This window comes from Schistocerca americana, chromosome 4 (assembly GCF_021461395.2).
Source record: "Schistocerca americana isolate TAMUIC-IGC-003095 chromosome 4, iqSchAmer2.1, whole genome shotgun sequence".
Lineage (NCBI taxonomy): Eukaryota > Metazoa > Arthropoda > Insecta > Orthoptera > Acrididae > Schistocerca > Schistocerca americana.
The window spans coordinates 424,651,450-424,669,803 of NC_060122.1; the positions used below are offsets into that span (position 1 = coordinate 424,651,450).

At 44.3% G+C, this 18,354-nt stretch overlaps 1 protein-coding gene across 1 annotated transcript in view; it reads left to right on the forward strand.

The window, feature by feature from the left end:
• Positions 1-790: 790 nt before the first annotated feature.
• LOC124613520 (formin-like protein 20) overlaps positions 791-18,354 on the forward strand; it is a 74,115-nt gene continuing 56,551 nt past the window's right edge. The window contains exon 1 of the mRNA XM_047142231.1: positions 791-914. Within this exon, the coding sequence (XP_046998187.1) occupies positions 791-914 (124 nt within the window). The remainder of the gene's footprint in view (positions 915-18,354) is intronic.

Here is an 18,354-nt window from a genome sequence, read left to right on the forward strand (position 1 = left end):
TAAAAGTTCATCCGATTACACATATTTTTCCCATTATATCAGCTGTAATATAAATAGTATAGAAAATGACTGTGCTGAAAATAAAAAAAACTGGCGAACGGGACTCGATCCAGCGGCCTAACGATTAAGGGGCCTGAACGCTAACCACTTTTTTTTTTTTCGATACAGTTCGTTGCGTTTGGTCTGGGCGGACGTCTCAACACATCCGTTCAAGTTGATCGTTTATTCCTTGACTCAGTTTTTTTTTATTACAGAGAGCACGCAGCCCACTTTTTGTTTTTTTTAATCTCATTTTGTTCGCTTTTGTTCGTTGCATCTGCTCGGGGCGGACGTCGTAAGACATCCACTGAAGTTCGTTGTTGATCGATTAACTCAGTTTTTTTTTATTACAGAGGGCACGTAACCCTCTGACCGAACACGCTGAGCTACCGTGTCGGCATCATAGTAAAAATGGGCAGGAACGTGTATATATTTGACGGCGGAAATTATCTTGCGATTTTCTCAATAACGCTTGAGAAGTACGCGCCACTACTCACACATTTTGTTGTCCTCATGGAGTACTACGAGTATACGAAGTTTGCAGTAAATCCGCGTTTCAAGCGTCGCGGCCTCCCCTTGTGAGACAGAACAATAAATGCTAATTATCTTAATAAACGGATCGGTTTTAATTGAGAAAGGAGGGGAAGACGATATGAGACCGGATAAGAGGACGATGTTGAGAGAGAGGGAAGGACAGTGCCCCAGAGACGCACGGCGTGCTTTGCTGGCCGGAGACGGTGCGGGCTCCGGAATGCTCGCCTGCCGCGGGCCCGGCGCGGCTGTTTACCGAAACCGCGGAGAGGATGGGCCGGCATTGGGCGTCGCGCGCCGAATACGAATGGGCCCGGCCGCAAGGTCACTCGCCTCGAGCGCAGGCCGGCCAAAATCTCGCCGTTAGCCGGACCACGACCACCGGCCGTCACACGCTGCTGGCCCTCGCTGCAGACTCCGGGCACTGCCGTTGCCGCACTTGCAGTGCAGCTCGTTTTATGCGAAACTATTCACTGGGGCATTACCCCGCGCTCTCATCTTCATCCAAACTAAAGAAGAGGTCTTGAACCGAACTAGAGGGAAGATGATACAACTATCTCTACACTGCGGTGACAAAAACCACTCGACAGCGACATGCTCATATACATCTGGCGGTAGTGTCGCGTACACAAGGTATAAAGGCGCAGTGCATTGGCGGTGCTGTCATTTGTGCTCGGGTGATTCATGCGAAATTATTTCCGACGTGATTACGGCTCACGGCGAGAATTAACAGATTTTGAAAGCGGAATGGTAGTTGGAGCTAGACGCATGGGACATTTCATTTCTAAACTCATCATTGAATTTAGTATTCCGAGATCCACAGTGTCAAGAGTGTGCTGGGAATACCAATTTTCAAGCGTTACCTCTCACCATGGACAACATGGTGGCCGACGGCCTTCACTTAACGACCGAGAGCAGCAGAGTTTGCATAAAGTTGTCAGTGCTAGCAGACAAGCAACAATGAGCGAAACAACCGCAGAAATCAATGTGGGACGTAAGACGATCTTACCCATTTGGATAGTATGGTGAAATTTGGCGTTAATGAGGTATGGCAACAGACAACCGACGCGAGTGCCTTTGCTAATAGCACGACATCGCCTGCAGTACCTCTCCTCGTCTCGTGACCATATCGGTGGAATCATAGACAACTGAAAAACTGTGGCCAGGACAGCTGAGTCCAAATTTCAGCTGGTAACAGCTGATGGTAGGGTTCGAGGATGGTGCAGGCCCCACGAAGCCATGGACCCAAGTTGTCAACAGTGCAGTGGACTCTATTTACACGGAATGGACTGGCTCCTCTGGTCCAACTGAACGGATCGTTGACTGGAAATGGTTCTGTTCGGCTACTTGGAGACCACCTGCAGTCATTCATGGACTTCACGTTCCCAAACAACGATGGCATTTTTGTGGATGACAGTGCGCCACGTCGAAAATTCTGGACAGTTCCATCAAATGATTTGGCCACCCAGATCGCCCGACATGAATCTCATTTATGGGACATAATCGAGAGGTCAACCCGTGCGCAAAATCGTGCACCGGCAACACTTTCGCAATTATGTACAACTATAGAGGCAGCATGGCTCAATATTTCTGCAGGGGACCTCCAGCGACTTGTTGATTCCATATCAGATAGAGTTGCTGCACTGCGCCGGGAAAAAGGACGTCTACATGATATTATGAGACACCCCGTGACTGTTTTGGCCGCAGTGTGTATCTCTAAAGTCGGTCTGTTGTAGAACATGTTTTATGCCCATGTATTGTGACATTCCTCTAAACCGAAGATGTCCTCTGTAGGAATCAATATGGGTTCCAAAAACAATGATTGTCTAAAACGCAGCCCGCTCTGTTCATCCACCAGACCCAGAAAGCAGTAGATACAGGCGCCCAGGTAGATCCTTGTTCTTTGATTTCCTGGAGGCGTTCGATACAGTCCCACACTGCCGCCTAACGAGCAAAATACGAGTGCACAAAATATCGGGTCAATTGTGACTGGCTGAAGAGTTTCTAGCAGAGAGAACACAGCAGTTCATTTTGAACGGAGAGGAGTCTTCAGACCTAAAAGTAACTTCTGGCGTGACACAAGCGAGTGGTGTAGGACCAATACTATGGACAATATATACACGACACCAAAAAATAATTAATGTAGAATAATGAAGTTTCGGGAATACATTTGTCTAGGTAACATATGTAAGTGATTAGCATTGCAAGATCACAGGTTGATGCAAGCGCGAGATAAGCCATTGCAAATATGAAGTGCCTGTACATTAATAACCGAGGTAACCGCCAGAATGTTGAATGTAAGCATACCAACGTGCATGTATTATGTTGTACAGGCGCAAAAATTGGAAATGTGTGGTAAGGTCTTATGCGGCCAAACTGCTGAGGTCATCGGCCCCTAGACTTACGAACTACTTACACCCATGCCCGAGGGAGGCGCCGGGGGGAGCCGCCTGGACAGTGGCAAGACGCCCAAGACCCCGCGGCTACCTCGCGCGGCTGTACAGGTGCCGGATGTCAGTTTGTGGGACGGACTTCCATGGCTGTTGCGCTTGGTCGATCAATACATGGACGGTTAATACTGTTTCTGGATGATCTGGAGCTGCCGTCCGATGATTCCAGTATGTGATCGATTGGAAACAAGTCTGATGATCGAGTAGGCCAAGGAAACATGTCGACATTCTGTAAAACGTATCAGGTTACAGTAGCGGTACGTGGGTGAGCGTTTTCCTGTTGGAAAACACCCCCTGGAATGTTATTCATGAATGTCAGCACAACAGGCGAATCACCAGATTGACGTATAGTTTTACACTCAGGGTGCGTGGGATAACCACGAAACTGCTCCTGCTGTCATACTAAATCGCAACGCAGACCATAACTCCAGGTGTCGGTCCAGGGTGTCTAGCACGGAGGCAAATTGCAAATTGGTTGCAGGTCCTCAAATGGCCTCTTTCTAACCGATACATGGCCATTACTGGCCCCGAGGCAGGACCAGCTTTCATCAGAAAACACAACAGTCTGCCACCATGTCCTCCAATGAGCTCTCGCTTGACATCACTGAAGTCGCAAATGGCTGTAGTTTGGTGTCAGTGGAATGCACGCTACAAGGCATCTGGCTCGGACCTATCCTTGAAGTAACCGATTTGCAAAAAAAATGGTTCAAGTGGCTCTGAGCACTATGGGATTTAACATCTGAGGTCATCAGTGCCCTAGAACTTAGAACTACTTAAACCTAACTAACCTAAGGACATCACACACATCGATGCCCGAGGCAGGATTCGAACCTTGCGACCGTAGCGGTCGCGCGGTTCCAGTCTGAAGCGCCTAGAACCGCTCGGCCACATCGGCCGGCTCCAATTTGCAAAGTTCGTTGTGTCGCTGTGGTGCCGACTGCAACTCACATTGCTGCTTTAGACGCAGTACGATAAGTCAGAGCCATAGACCGAACACAGTGGTCTTCCTTCTCGGTAGTGCCACGTGGCCGTCTGGACCGCGGTCTTCTTCGTGACGACCGCTGCCAATAATCATGTACAGTGGCTAGATTTCTGCCATGTCGTTGTGCAGTATCGCAGAAGTAGCATCAAGCTTCTCGTAGAGCTATCATACGACCTTATTCAAATAATGGCGTCTTTGTTACCTTAAAAGTATACTTGACTAACATCAACTTAACACGCCCAGTCTCAAAGGTAACTGACTCCCACGACCGTTGCAGCGTGCATTCAAAGCAAATCTTCGTCCTCATAGTGAAGATGGCAGCTCTTGGGTTTGGCAAATGCCTGATGAACGTTACTTTGGACCATGCTTAATGCCTGTCGGGAAGTACGGAGGTGATGGTTTTATGGTATGGTACGGTCCCCTTATTACGCTTAAGAAATACTAAATGTGGAACGATATGAACACGTTTTACGGCACTGTGTACTGCTTTCAGAACAGGAACTGTTCGACTGTTCGGAGATCGTGATTACTTGCATCAGCTTGCCAATGCACCCTGTCATAAAACAGATGTATAGAGCTGTGGTCTGCGTACATTAACATTCCTGAAATGGACTAGGCTATCCAGAGTCCCGTGGGTAATTCACAAACAAAAAATTGGTACGATCGCACCATAAGAGGACCGTCACAAGTGGAACACCTTTGGGACGCATTAGAATGTCGTCTTCGCTCCAGACCCCAGCGTCCGACATCACTGCCTTCTCTGGTTTCGGGTGTCGAGGAAGGAAGGGCTGCAACTCCTCCACAGACATTGAGACAACTCATTAAAAGTGTACTCAGTAGAGCTGATCCATCATAAAGGTGAAGGATGGACAAACCCGTTAATACGTGTCCATATACTTTTGATCATACTGACTGCGTATTTCGCAATGTGAAGATGAATGCAATTTGCATTAAAATGCTGTGAAACGACGCGGCCAGTTGGATATACTTCTAATAACTTTTCTGATGCCTTGATCACACTTTTCTTTTTTCAACAAGCTTATGCGTATCGATTTTCCGCCATTTCCAAAGCCTACAAAATACAACACAAAACTGACATCGGAAGATATGAAAATATGATACATTTCACCACTGATAAGAGACATATTACATATATTGCATGTTGTAGTCCGCAGCTCGTAGTCGTGCGGTAGCGTTCTCGCTTCCCGCGCCCGGGTTCCCGGTTCAAAATGGTTCAAATGGCTCTGAGCACTATGGGACTCAACTGCTGAGGTCATAAGTCCCCTAGAACTTAGAACTACTTAAACCTAACTAACCTAAGGACAACACATACATCCATGCCCGAGGCAGGATTCGAACCTGCGACCGTAGCGGTCGCGCGGTTCCAGACTGTAGCGCCAGAACCGCTCGGCCACCAGCGGCCGGCCCGGGTTCCCGGGTTCGATTCACGGCGGGGTCAGGGATTTTCTCTGCCTCGCGATGACTGGGTGTTGTGTGATGTCCTTCGGTTAGTTAGGTTTAAGTAGTTCTACGTTCTAGGGGACTGATGACCATAGATGTTAAGTCCCATAGTGCTCAGAGCCATTTTGCATGTTGTAGCCTCTGAAAAATGACGGGAAGTCGAAACGCGTAAGCTTGTTGGAAAAATAAGACAGTGCTGAAGACATAAGAAAAGTTATTGAAAGTGACAATTAATGACTGCTGTGTGTGATCATTGAACAGTCGACTGTAATACGCATAGTCAGTGTACCAGATCTGGAGAGAGGCGTAAAAACGTCTATACCACATCATTCCATTACTCAGATGCGCGTAATCATCTAGTTCGTTGCTGCTAAGCGCTGCTTAAAGCCGCAGTCTCCCTTTGTAAAAGCCGCTTTCATCAGTCTTTTGAAACGACTTTACTGTTACGTCAATTATTTGTTGTAGTATACTACTTAAATGCTACAGCAGAGAATCTGTAACAAACAAATGTTTTACAAATTAATGTATCTTGTCAGGACTCACGTCGTCAACTGTCTTTTTTTCTGGGGGCTTGTTCTTTAGGAAGTATAAATGGGATTTGAATGCATAGTGGGTTTCGGGGGATATTTGCAAACCTGTAATTGAATTGATTAGTGGAATAGAGTGGTATCCCTAAAAAATTTAATTATCGTATTAAACATTTTAACAGATTACGTGTCGTTATCAAAGGAATAACAATCAGAAACCGAGCGAGGTGGCGCAGTGGTTATCACACTGGACTCGCATTCGGAAGGACGACGGTTCAATCCCGCGTCCGGCCATCCTGATTTAGGTTTTCCGTGATTTCCCTAAATCGCTCCAGGCAAATGCCGGGATGGTTCCTTTCAAAGGGCACGGCCGACTTCCTTCCCTAATCCGATGAGACCGATGACCTCGCTGTCTGGTCTCCTTCCCCCCAAAAACAACCAACCAACCAACCAATCAGAAAATGTTTTATGGAGTTAGTTACATAGGTACTGCAGTAAGTTCCTGCAAATGTGAGGCAGAATACGTCAATTATTGTTGTAAAAACTTCTACTTGACTAATGACATACACAGGGTAATCCTGCTGCTACCTATGGGTTTTGTGCAACCCACAGCGTCTTCAAAAACCACGCGCGAGATTTTTTATATTATCTCGCTCGCTACGTCCAAACTATTAGTCCTACAAAAAATGAACAGGACCTTTTTGTAGGAAATTTAATGTATTTAAATTTTGTACTGGGATACATTTTCGCTAGAGGCCACAGTTTTCGAGTTAATCAAGAAAAACCCGATTGAATGTCAATTTTGTAAGTTTTTCTTGAATAATTTGGAAACTATGGCCTGTAAAGAAAACATATCCCTGTACAGAATTTAACTACATTAAATTTCTTCAAAAAGGTCCCGTTCATTTTTTCCGTAGGACTAATAGTTCGCACATATTGAGCACGAGACTAGGAAAAGTTTGTTTTTGTTCAATTTATTGGCTTTCGACTTTGAGCTATCACAATATCGGAATATCAACTATGTCGATACAAATATAAAGGCAACACAGCACACAGTTTCCGAGCGGAGAAAATCGCCAACCCAGCTGGGAATCGAACCTGGTCCCCTTCACTTGGCAATCTCCGAGCTGACCGTGCAGCTACCAAGGCTGACCGTAAGTAAAATTTGCACATTATATGTTCAAATACAATAGAGAAAAATAACTCAACATACTTTCCATTAAACAGGCTAAATAACATGTTCTTTACTTTCTTCTGTTTAACCTCCATTTTATGATTTCAAATTTTGACAAAAGTCATGGTGAATGGGAGGTTTAGAATTCAATATCGACGTTATATCAGACAGTTAAGCAGCTTTGATGGACTTACCGCTGGGATACTTAGATTTCAGAAAAGTGTCATTTATTTATTGCAGCTTACCTTTTCCCTGCTGTGGACTTAATGGTAGTATAGTAGCCTATGTCATCACTCTCAGTCTTAGTGCAGATGTCTTTCGCAAGTCCATGATTGTTTCTTTTTGTTTGCTGTTTTAAAAACTGAAGCAAACTGACAAAATCCTTTTTCTGTAATTCTATTATAGAGAAGGGTTTGCCTTTCGCTGAATTTCGGATCAGCTTTGCCCATTCTTGTAGGGTGTAAATGTATTGTGTACGTCGCTTTAACTTCTCAATAATGCCAAAATCTGCATCACGAAGGGTAAACTGGTATTTTAAGTATTTTCATTATTTATAACTAATCTGCCTCAAAACCGTCTCTTTCTGAGTCAGCCGTGTTGACCATAAACCCAAGGTATAAAGCTGGTCACCCATTGGTCGATTAGGTGATCAGTTAACCAGTGGGAACACAGTTATCACAGAGATACGGGGTGCTGCCTTGTTCTGTTCAGAAGTTTGAGGTTACTTCGTAATACCTGTTACCTTATTCGTACTAGTACTGACATGGAACTATCTCACACTCTAATCCACACAAATCATAAAAATGAGCCGCACAGGGTAGCCACGAGGTCTGGAGGGTCTTGTCACGGTTCGCACGGCTCCTCCTGTCGGAGGTTCGACTCCTCCCTCGGGGATGGGTGTGTGTGTTGCCCTTAGCGTAAGTTAGTTTAAGTTAGATTAAGTAATATGTAAGCTTAGGGACCGATGACCTCAGCAGTTTGGTCCCATAGGATCTTACCACAAATTTCCAAATTTTCTATAAAAATTGATGTACGTATATATTTATGTTCCACATCTCCACCTACACCATTGGATCGATTTGAACCAGACTTGGTACACATATGAATTACTATCTGGAAAGAATCACTGTGGGGAGAAGAATCACCCGCCCATCAACAGGTTGGGGTGGTGGTGAAACAGCACTGTAGCCCACGACTCCCGAAAACCCATATTTTAGTCGTCCAGTATTTGTGAATGGAAGCACTTAGAGCCTTGCAGCAAGTTTTACACATGATTTCAAACCTTGAGGAAACTTTTTCTCTCTGACGAGCCGCACAAAATTATGAAAGGAAAGAACATTGTCACTTACTACATTTTTGCTCTTCGTGCGGTAAAACTGCCGCATGAAGCATGACGTTTTAATTTATTACTTATTTACTACAAATTGTATTCCTGAAACATTTTGAATGCAGTATTTACGTCTACCAGTGAATTTACCAGAAATATTAAATCCTTGTGCGATGCTTAGTTCAGGAGATATGACGTCATAAGCACCGAAGTGCGTTAAAAACTATCGTATTATAAAAGACATTTAAATTTATCACTTCTTTTCTACTGACTACATTCGCAACACTTTTAGCAGACAGTGTCCACGTCTGCCGCTGAATGTACCTACAAAAATATATCATTTTCGACTCATAGCTCAGGGGATATGACGTCATAAACAGTGGGATATGTGAGAAGCTGGCGCATCATGCGTGACGTATTGGCTCTGAGCACTATGGGACTTAACATCTGTGGTCATCAGTCCCCTAGAACTTAGAACTACTTAAACCTAACTAACCTAAGGACATCACACACATCCATGCCCGAGGCAGGATTCGAACCTGCGACCGTAGCAGTCGCGAGGTTCCGAACTGAGCGCCTAGAACCGCTAGACCACCGCGGCCGGCCGCGTGACGTATTAATTTGTTACTTCTTTACTACGGACTCTAATCACAACGAATTTTGCAGACAGTAGGCACCTATACCACTGGATGTGCCTGGAAAATTGTATCATTGTACAGCACATAATTCAGAAAATACGGCGCCATAGAAATTGAGCTGCGTGAAAATGAATCTGCGGTGAGAAATTCGCTAGACATAGACGTGAAAAAAGAGTACAAATACGCTTGAAGTATGTTACATATATGTGAAACACATTTGACGTGTGCGTCTACAGGCGAAGACATGGGTAAAAAGCGCGTTCTTAACCCCTCGAACGATTTCGAATTTGGTATACATATTAGCTACAATCTGGAAGGAAATGCTGTAGGGCGTAAGAAAAATCAGCTCCTATTGGGATGAGCATGATAATGTCGAGAAAGAAGAGGACACGGGAAGATGGACAGACAGCGAGGGGGAGGGGAGATGGGCGTAAATGGAAGGAAGAGGAAATGGACAAAGAGAGGGGCGAGAGAAATGGACGGAGACAGGAAGAGGAGGAGATGGACAGAGACATGGGGAGTAAGAGACAGGCAGAGAGAGGCGGAGGAGGAGATGAACAATCAGAGAGGGCCGGCCGAAGTGGCCGTGCGGTTAAAGGCGCTGCAGTCTGGAACCGCAAGACCGCTACGGTCGCAGGTTCGAATCCTGCCTCGGGCATGGATGTTTGTGATGTCCTTAGGTTAGTTAGGTTTAACTAGTTCTAAGTTCTAGGGGACTAATGACCTCAGCAGTTGAGTCCCATTGTGCTCAGAGCCATTTGAACCATTTTTTGAACAATCAGAGAGGGAGGAGGAAATAGAGAGAGGAGGAGGAGATTGACAAAGAGAGGAGTGGATGAACAGAGCGAGAAGGAGCAGATTGTAAGAGATAAGGGGGAGGAGCACATGGGCAGACAGAGAGGCAGGAGGAGATGGAAAGAGAGTGGGAGAAGAAGGCGATGGACTAACAGAAGAGTGGAATAAATATGCGGGCAACGCCGGGTACTCAGCTAGTAGTTCAATGAACTGACGCCAGATGGATCCAGCTCACGTACAGGGTGGCGCACGAAATGTGTTACCATTTTGTTTTTGAACATAAACTTTATTGTCAATACAATCTGAAAGGAACATATACTGCAATGAAGAGCCGTCCATGGAGATTTGTTTTAACTCAGCATATGCTCAATATATCCACCATTTCGTTTCCTAACTTCCATCAAATGAACACTGAAGTGAGATTACCCTACGGCACATGTCTTCCGTAATTTCACTTCCTCTAGGTACCCCCAAAGAAAAAAGTCACATGGATTGAGGTCTGGACTATTGGGGGGGGGGGGGGGGCATTTTGTCCGTCATTGAAGCGACCTGGAAACCTGAGTGAAATGATCCGCATCTCGAAATGCTCGTGTAAAAACTCCAACACAGTGTTTGCAGTATTTGGCCTTGCTCCATCTCGCATGAACCTCTGCGTGTTGAAGGGCAAGGCAGTAGCAAGAAGCTGTGGAATGAAGCTATTGCGAAATATGGTCAAATAACGCTCACTGTTCATAGTTTCTTCAAAGAAAAAGGGTCCAATAAGTCCGTGACTGGAAACTGCTGCCCGCGCTGTAATTCTCGGAGCATAAGGTTACCGTTCATGAAGCACTTGTGGGTTGAAGCGACCTGGAAACCTGAGTGAAATGATCCGCATCTCGAAATGCTCGTGTAAAAACTCCAACACAGTGTTTGCAGTATGTGGCCTTGCTCCATCTCGCCTGAACCTCTGCGTGTTGAAGGGCAAGGCAGTAGCAAGAAGCTGTGGAATGAAGCTATTGCGAAATATGGTCAAATAACGCTCACTGTTCACAGTTTCTTCAAAGAAAAAGGGTCCAGTAAGTCCGTGACTGGAAACTGCTGCCCGCGCTGTCATTCTCGGAGCATAAGGTTGCCGTTCATGAAGCACTTGTGGGTTTTCAGTGGCCCAAAAGCGTACGTTTTGTTTGTTAACCACACCGTCTAAATGAAAATGCGCCTCGTCTGAAAACCAAACGTTGTTGAGAGTTTCTTCCCTATCCTCCGCCCACTAAGCAAACAGTAGTCTCTGCTGCTTGTGTTCTTCAGTGAGCTTCTGTGCACAGGTCATCTTGTATGGGTACATATGGAGGTCACTTTTAAGAAAGCGTTGAACGGAGCGTCTGGATATTCCCAGTCGCACTGCTGCCTTTCTTCATGATTTTCCGGGACTTCTCTGTACAGCAACTCGTACCACTTCAGTATTCTCAGGTGAACAAACAGGCTTAGGCCGAGGTCGCTTCGCTTCCAATACTGTCCCTTCCTGTACAAATTTGTCGTACAACCTGTGGATGGTCTTCTTGCAAGGGACCCATCGTGTGTTAAACTGTTGTCGAAAACGCCTCTGAGTCACAACAAGACTTTTCGTTTCATGAAAAAGTAACACAATTGCCGATCGTTGCTGTGTCCTCAGTCTTCCATTGCCAGCCATTGCTGCTTACTAGTCTCCTAGCGGCAGTATCGTGAATTACGCGTCATTTCGTAACTAATTTTTTTTTCTAAGCTCTGCTGGTACTGCTGTAGAGATCCCAGCGGGATATCTAATGTGCGTCGTAAATTGTGAAAGAAACGATTGGTAACACATTTCGTGCGCCGCCCTGTAGTATGCACCTAGTTCTGTTTCCACCGGACTGAGGGATACCGCCTTATTCCGCAAGGCTGTTCAATTCCTTGTGACCTGTATTTGTTGCGGGCGCCGTACTCGCGAGCGAGATCGCCTGTGGAGCGAGTACGGACGCTCAGCTGACGGGGCGGATGGGCAGCCGCTCATTCCTGCGACTCGTCCTTATTAGGCGGCCTGTCCCGCTGCCGACCCAAGCCGCATTAACATTCTGGCGCGCTCCTCCCTGCCTTATTCAGACGATATACGGCCGCGATGAATATAGGCATTTCCTGATAACTGTCAGAGAGTGCCGGCGTACATGATTTATGCTCGATGGAGTCACCAGCCTCCAGCTCCAGGTGCCTGACACGCCAGACAGCTGGGCGGCTCGGCTGGAAAAGCAAATGGAATGTTGCGGAAAACGGAAGTTTAACGTCGCATCTACATCATGACCAGCAGAGACGAAGTATAGCTCGGAAATTGATTTCTTCTGCTTTATAGTCGCAGCAAGAGTCTTACTGCGCGTAAGCGCTGTACCAAATATGTTTGAGAATGCCGCCCGCAGAATCGCGGTTTGGGGGAAGGGGGAGGGGAGAGGGGTCTTAGTGCTATGTACCTATTTTAACTAGAAACATGGAGTAAAAAGTTTTTGGTTTAGTGCGGACCAGCAGCCATTTATATAGTCGATCATCTGTCTTACTGTAACTATTTACTATAGTATATTAAACAAGGTTGGAACGACGAACTGGAGGTGCGTCCAAGCAAATTGTGTGGATCGATTAACCTCTTTTACGAAAGACTTTAACTGAGCTGAAATTAATTTACAGCTAATAGCACCATTTGTATGTGCACCGTTCGAATTTTACGTGCAAATACGTGCAAAAAAACAAGTTTTTCTAGGAAGTTTTTAAACGCGCCACTTCTGTACTTTCAACTGGAACGAATCAGTTCAACTTTGCACGAAGGCAGATAAATGGATCAAGTCAAATTCCTTTCTTGAATAATTTTTACCCGTTGTCGAGATACAACGGTTTAAAGTCAAGGTAAATGTAGCACATAAAAATCATTCTTACGTGAATTGAACGCGCGGAGACGGTTTAAAGTGATTCAGATAAATAAAAAGTGTATTCTTGTGATAAAATTAAAACTTTGTCAAAAATCTAGCACCATTCAGATTTTACATGAAAAACACACGTTTTTTGTAAGCTTTTTCTTTCTCGGGCACCATGTATACTTTCAATGGTCGTTCTGTTGTTTTGTGAAAGATTTATCTGTTATCACGATGTAAGCAACATGGTCCGAAATAATACAAGAAAAGTCCTATACCGGATCTCTCGTCGCCCGAATCAACAAAAATCTACGTCGGTTGCCAAGCTATGGCGGCCTGACGTCAAAATTACAGTGGGGTAAAAGTTGGGAACCAGGGTCAGAAATGCTCCTGTCGTAGCATATAAAAAGTTAATATGTCCTGGACAGAGATACGGCTGTAAAAGAAGGGAACTATCCTTTCGACTTATCTGGCAGCGTCAGAGCATTTAAATCAAAACGTCTTGACATATTTCCACTTTTTTCGAGTTAACCCTGCTTTTCAAGCGCAGTGAGCTCTCTTAGTTGCAAGGTGTCGGAAATTTACAAGCTGTGCCCAAAACACAGAAGATTCGCCAGTCATAGCAAACAATATTTAATACCATATGGCTGAAGAATATACACGTAACAGCTAAAAAAGCTTTTATGGAAGGATAAAATTTGTGTGGGTGGATCTGTTCCTGGCGGAGGGGGATGACATCACATATGTTAGTTTATGTGACATGATGCTCTATTCACTGTATTACGTGGCATGGGTATTAATATTAACAAGGAAAAAAAAAGTGACTATGTCAAGAGTTTTTTGATTTAAATGCCTATGAAACTGCCAAATAAGTCGAAAAGCTAGTCCCCTTCTTTTGCATTCCTGACTCTGCACGAGACATGTTTTCTTTGTTTGTGCTATGATAGGAGAATTTTTCATTCTGGTCTAGATTATTAATGTTAGTTAACATACGTATGATGTAATCGAACTGTCACTGTAGTCGACTCGCTATTGCAGTGAACGTTGGCAAAGGGTTAGTCGGTTCGAAAGCCGGCGGCAGTAGAATATTCATAGCCAGAATTTAGCCAGCCTGAATAGGAATTACAACTTGTACAGAAATCAAGAGTGCTGCTATAGAAGTGGTATGACATAAAAGCCCAGCAGGAATTTAGAAAGGAGTGAGACGTGGTTGTCGCCCATGTTATTCAATCTCTTCATTGAACAAGCAGTAAAGGAAAAAAAAGTAGAAATTCGGAAACTGAATTAAAGTTTAGTGATAAGAAATTAGAATTAAGAAATTAGACAGTAAAAGTAATAGATGACTTTTGCGGTTTGTGCCGCGAAATAACTGACGATTACCTAAGTAAGGACTGGCATTACAAACAAAACGATTTATGGAAAAGAAAAATTTGTTAACACTCAATGTTAAGTGTTTTTTGTATGTTTGACTGAAGTGTCCCTTTGTACAGAGGTGAAACGTGAAAGATAAACAGTTCACACAAGAAGAGAATAAAAGCTTTTGAATGCTGAAGATTAGGCGGATATCTCGGATTATTAATTAGAAAGTACTTAATTGAAAATACATTTATTGCTCGAAATAACTAAAAAAGGGGTCAGTTGATAAGACGCTTCCTGTACCATCAATGAGTCGATGATTTGGTAACGTGGGAAAGTGGTTGAGCTGGGGACAGGGTAGTTAAAAAATGTAGAGGTAGACTAAGCCTTGAGCACTTGGGTGTGGTTGCGGGTTGGAGAAGTTACTCAGAGATGAAGAGGCTTGCACAGAGCAGACTAGCGTATTGAGCTGTATCAAACAAGGCTTCGGACTAATGGCGACCACCATCATCATCACCACCACCACCACCACCACCGCCACTACCACTAATACCAATACCAGTAACACAACGACAAAGAAAACAACACAATGGACAGGAGATGACTTTCAGTTACTGATTACAGTGTCTTGTGTTGGAACCAAAACTCCTGCACAGCGTCTTATGAACTAAGAATAAAGAATGTGGTGCTTTTCATGGCGATTTCGCCGTCGGAAATGGGTCGTGAAGTTCGCGGCGTCCCAGGTTCTCTTGAAATAAGTAGACTTTAATGAGGAACTGGATTAGACGCTTTCCTTATTTTCATAGTAAACTCATTCATTAAACGGATAAAATGCGCCCTATAAAATCTCGTACATGTACATCTTCATCTATATACATACTCCGCAAGACACCGGATGGTGCATGGCGGAGGCTATCTTGTACCATTATTAGTCATTTCCTTTCCTCTCCCACTAGAAAATAGAGTGAGGGAAAAATGACTGTCTGTACGCCTTCGTACGAGACCTAATTTTTGTCATCATATCTTCTGGTCCTACGCGAAATGTACGCTGGCGGCAGTAGACTCGGTCTGCAGTCAGCTTCAAATACCAGTTCTGTAAAGTATCTCAGTAGCGTTTCGCGAAAAGAACCTCGTCTTCCCTCCAGGGATTGCCATTTGAGTTCCCCAAGCATCTCCATAAAACTACCATATTGTTTGAACGTACTGTTAATAAATCTAACAGCACGCCTCTGAATTTCATCGATGTCTTCCTTAAATCCGACCTGGCGGGGATCCCAAAAATCGAGCAGTACTCAAGAATGGGTCAGACTAGTGTTCTGTGCACTATCTCCTTTATAGATGAGCTAAACTTCCCCAGAACTTTCCTAATAAACCGAATTCGACCGTTCGCCTTCCCTCCAACCGACCTTACGCTCTAACTCCACGTCGCTTTGCAACGTTACATGTAGGTATTTAATAGAGGGTACTGTTTCAAGCGGCACAAAACTAATACTGTAACCATATCAGAAATTACGGGCTTGTTTTTCCTACTCATCTGCATTTACTTACGGTTTTCTACATTTGGAGGAAGCTGCCATTAATCACATCAACCAGAAATTTTGTTTAACTCGGTACCGTAATAACTGGACACGTGCTAAGGACTGCGCTGTCGTGAGCTCAAATTCAGATATTTAGCACATAATCTGAAGGCGTAAGGAGAACAATTGTAAATGATTTCGACTAAAATGTTGAATAGGAAATAAAATGAAATCACCAAATGCCCTCCAAAGGCCTATCGCGAATAAGAGATTGCATTATATATTTATGTTTTTCCTAAAAACAGCATTCTTTCAAAGAAATTATGAATAACATTGTTTCGCTTTATAAATAGAGGCAAAAGTGAAGAAACAAAATAATTATTGAAAACATATAATAAATTATTATGTGTGTGTGCCAGTTGATACTTCTCGTATGTGACTAGCAAGACAGAACTTGAGTGTTAACGTTCTCGTGGAAAATTTGCCGAGTGAGGGAGGTAATAAATCGATCGTTTTTGGAAGAAATAAATTTCGGAAAGATAGAGAAACACGAAGCGGAATAGCGTGGGGATGCACAGAAAAAACGTGTAAGTCAGGTATTTACTTAAACGATTCTTCAATCCTCATTTTGTTCCGTAATGAAGTCGATCGTAATCATGAAGTCATCGACAACTTAAACAGACAAAAAACTTCCAACAGTATATAATGGAAATCTATTTTTGAATTATGTGAGAGACCTTCACAATTAACTCGTAAACAACTTGGATCCAGTGAACTCGATATTTCAAGCCAAGATGTTACTATCATTCAAGAAATGTTTTTCGGGTGGGATGGTCTATTTTGCCATTATTACCGAAAAAATTAGAGATTAGGGCTTTCAATACTGTATGTTCTGAAAGAAAAACAGTTGCTTGTGAGGCATTTCACAGGGTTTCGGGCTTAATTTTCTGAGTGCACATCCACACCCACCGACCCACCCACCCACATATAATAAATAAATAACCCGTTATGGGCTTGACTATTTTATTACGCATTTTGTAAGTGCATATATATATATATATATATATATATATATATATATATATGTGTGTGTGTGTGTGTGTGTGTGTGGGTGTGGGTGTGCGTGTGGGTGGGTGGGTGGTCGTGTGGGTGGGTGGGTGCACTCTCTACTCAGTCACCCACTTACATTAAAACGACTGATACAGATAAGCATTAGCGATCTAAAAATAAACGTGAAAAACATGTGCAGCATTTACAGAATTTGATTTTAAAGTACAGAAATTGAACTATGACACGTTCGAATTGTTTAAAAGCGTTTGTTAATATTATGATAAGAAATGCTAACAGTTTCCGTGTCCTTTTAAATACCTTCGCGATTGACCCGTTATGGGCTTGACTATTTTATTACGCATTTTGTAAGTGCCTATAACTGGTCTAGCTGAGCGATTATAGAGAGTCCTGAGCCTCTGAAAATAGGAAGTAAAATTCTGTAGTGCCAACTTGTGTTTTCCTCTGCGTGCAGCTGATTTCATACAAAAATTGATCACCACGTGTAGTTGACCTGTTGCGTAACGTGACCACTCGCGCAGATGAGCACTTCAAGAGTAGGAAAAATTTCGGGCCTGCGCGCAGTCCGTATCACCCGCACATGCACCGTTAATACTGAACAAAGCAAGGACAATTCAGTTACACTCCTGCCGACGACAGGGTCAATAGAACCGGAGCACAAGCTCGTGGAAGGAAATCCCCAGTCCTCTTCAAACCAGGGAACACGGCAGTTGCATCTGCATGTACGGAAATAGGAAAACCTATATCTGGATGGCTGGGTGAGGATTTGAAACGCCGTTCTGCCGAATGAGGGCCCAGTGCGTTAACCACTGCTCCACTAAGCTCGATCTCTATGCTGCTCAGCTGCGCTTTTCAAAGGTGGCAGGCGCTGCAGTGGTGAGAATCAACACCCGGGTGAATGGCGTCGAGTTGTCAATTTCCAGGCGGGTGGTCGGCCTACGGCTGACTGCAGGCAAGTCGTTGTAATAGCCGTCCAAACGACTGGAAGGTCACCCTTCCGCTGTACTGAGACTGTGGCGGTTACTAGAGCCACAGGTCAGCGTCGATATGTTTCCGTCGAGGAATAGCGAGGCGTACGGTACGTGTTAAACTCTAAAATTTATTTTTATGACTTATTTCGGAGGAAGAGAACAGAAACTTTCACATAACTTAGTCTGGTCTTGCCGCTGCCCCCAGAAGACTGATGTCATCGAGTACAGCTTGCGGAAAGCGTCACGAGTGTGGAACGTGTGCTTGGCGAGCATTCCCGTGTCTCTGCCCTGTCCCCCTCTCCCCCCGTGGCACCCACACGCCTACCGCTTCTACACATTCAACTTGTGACAAAAACGTGCCAACATGTGTAGTACAATGGACGGCGATCAAGGCAGGGAGGACAGCAATCAAGGCAGGAAGGACCGTATTCTTCGAAGATGAGCCGCGATTTAGTTTACAAAATGACAGTAGACTAATTTGTATTTGGCGACGTGTCTAAGAAGAATGTATTCGGGCGAGGCAGTATTGTGAGTGAAATTATATTTCTTCAGAAAGACATCATCAGTTTTTTCCATATGGGATCTTTGATCACGATGAAAAGCTGCCAGGTTTCCAGCCGATTGACAGAGCTC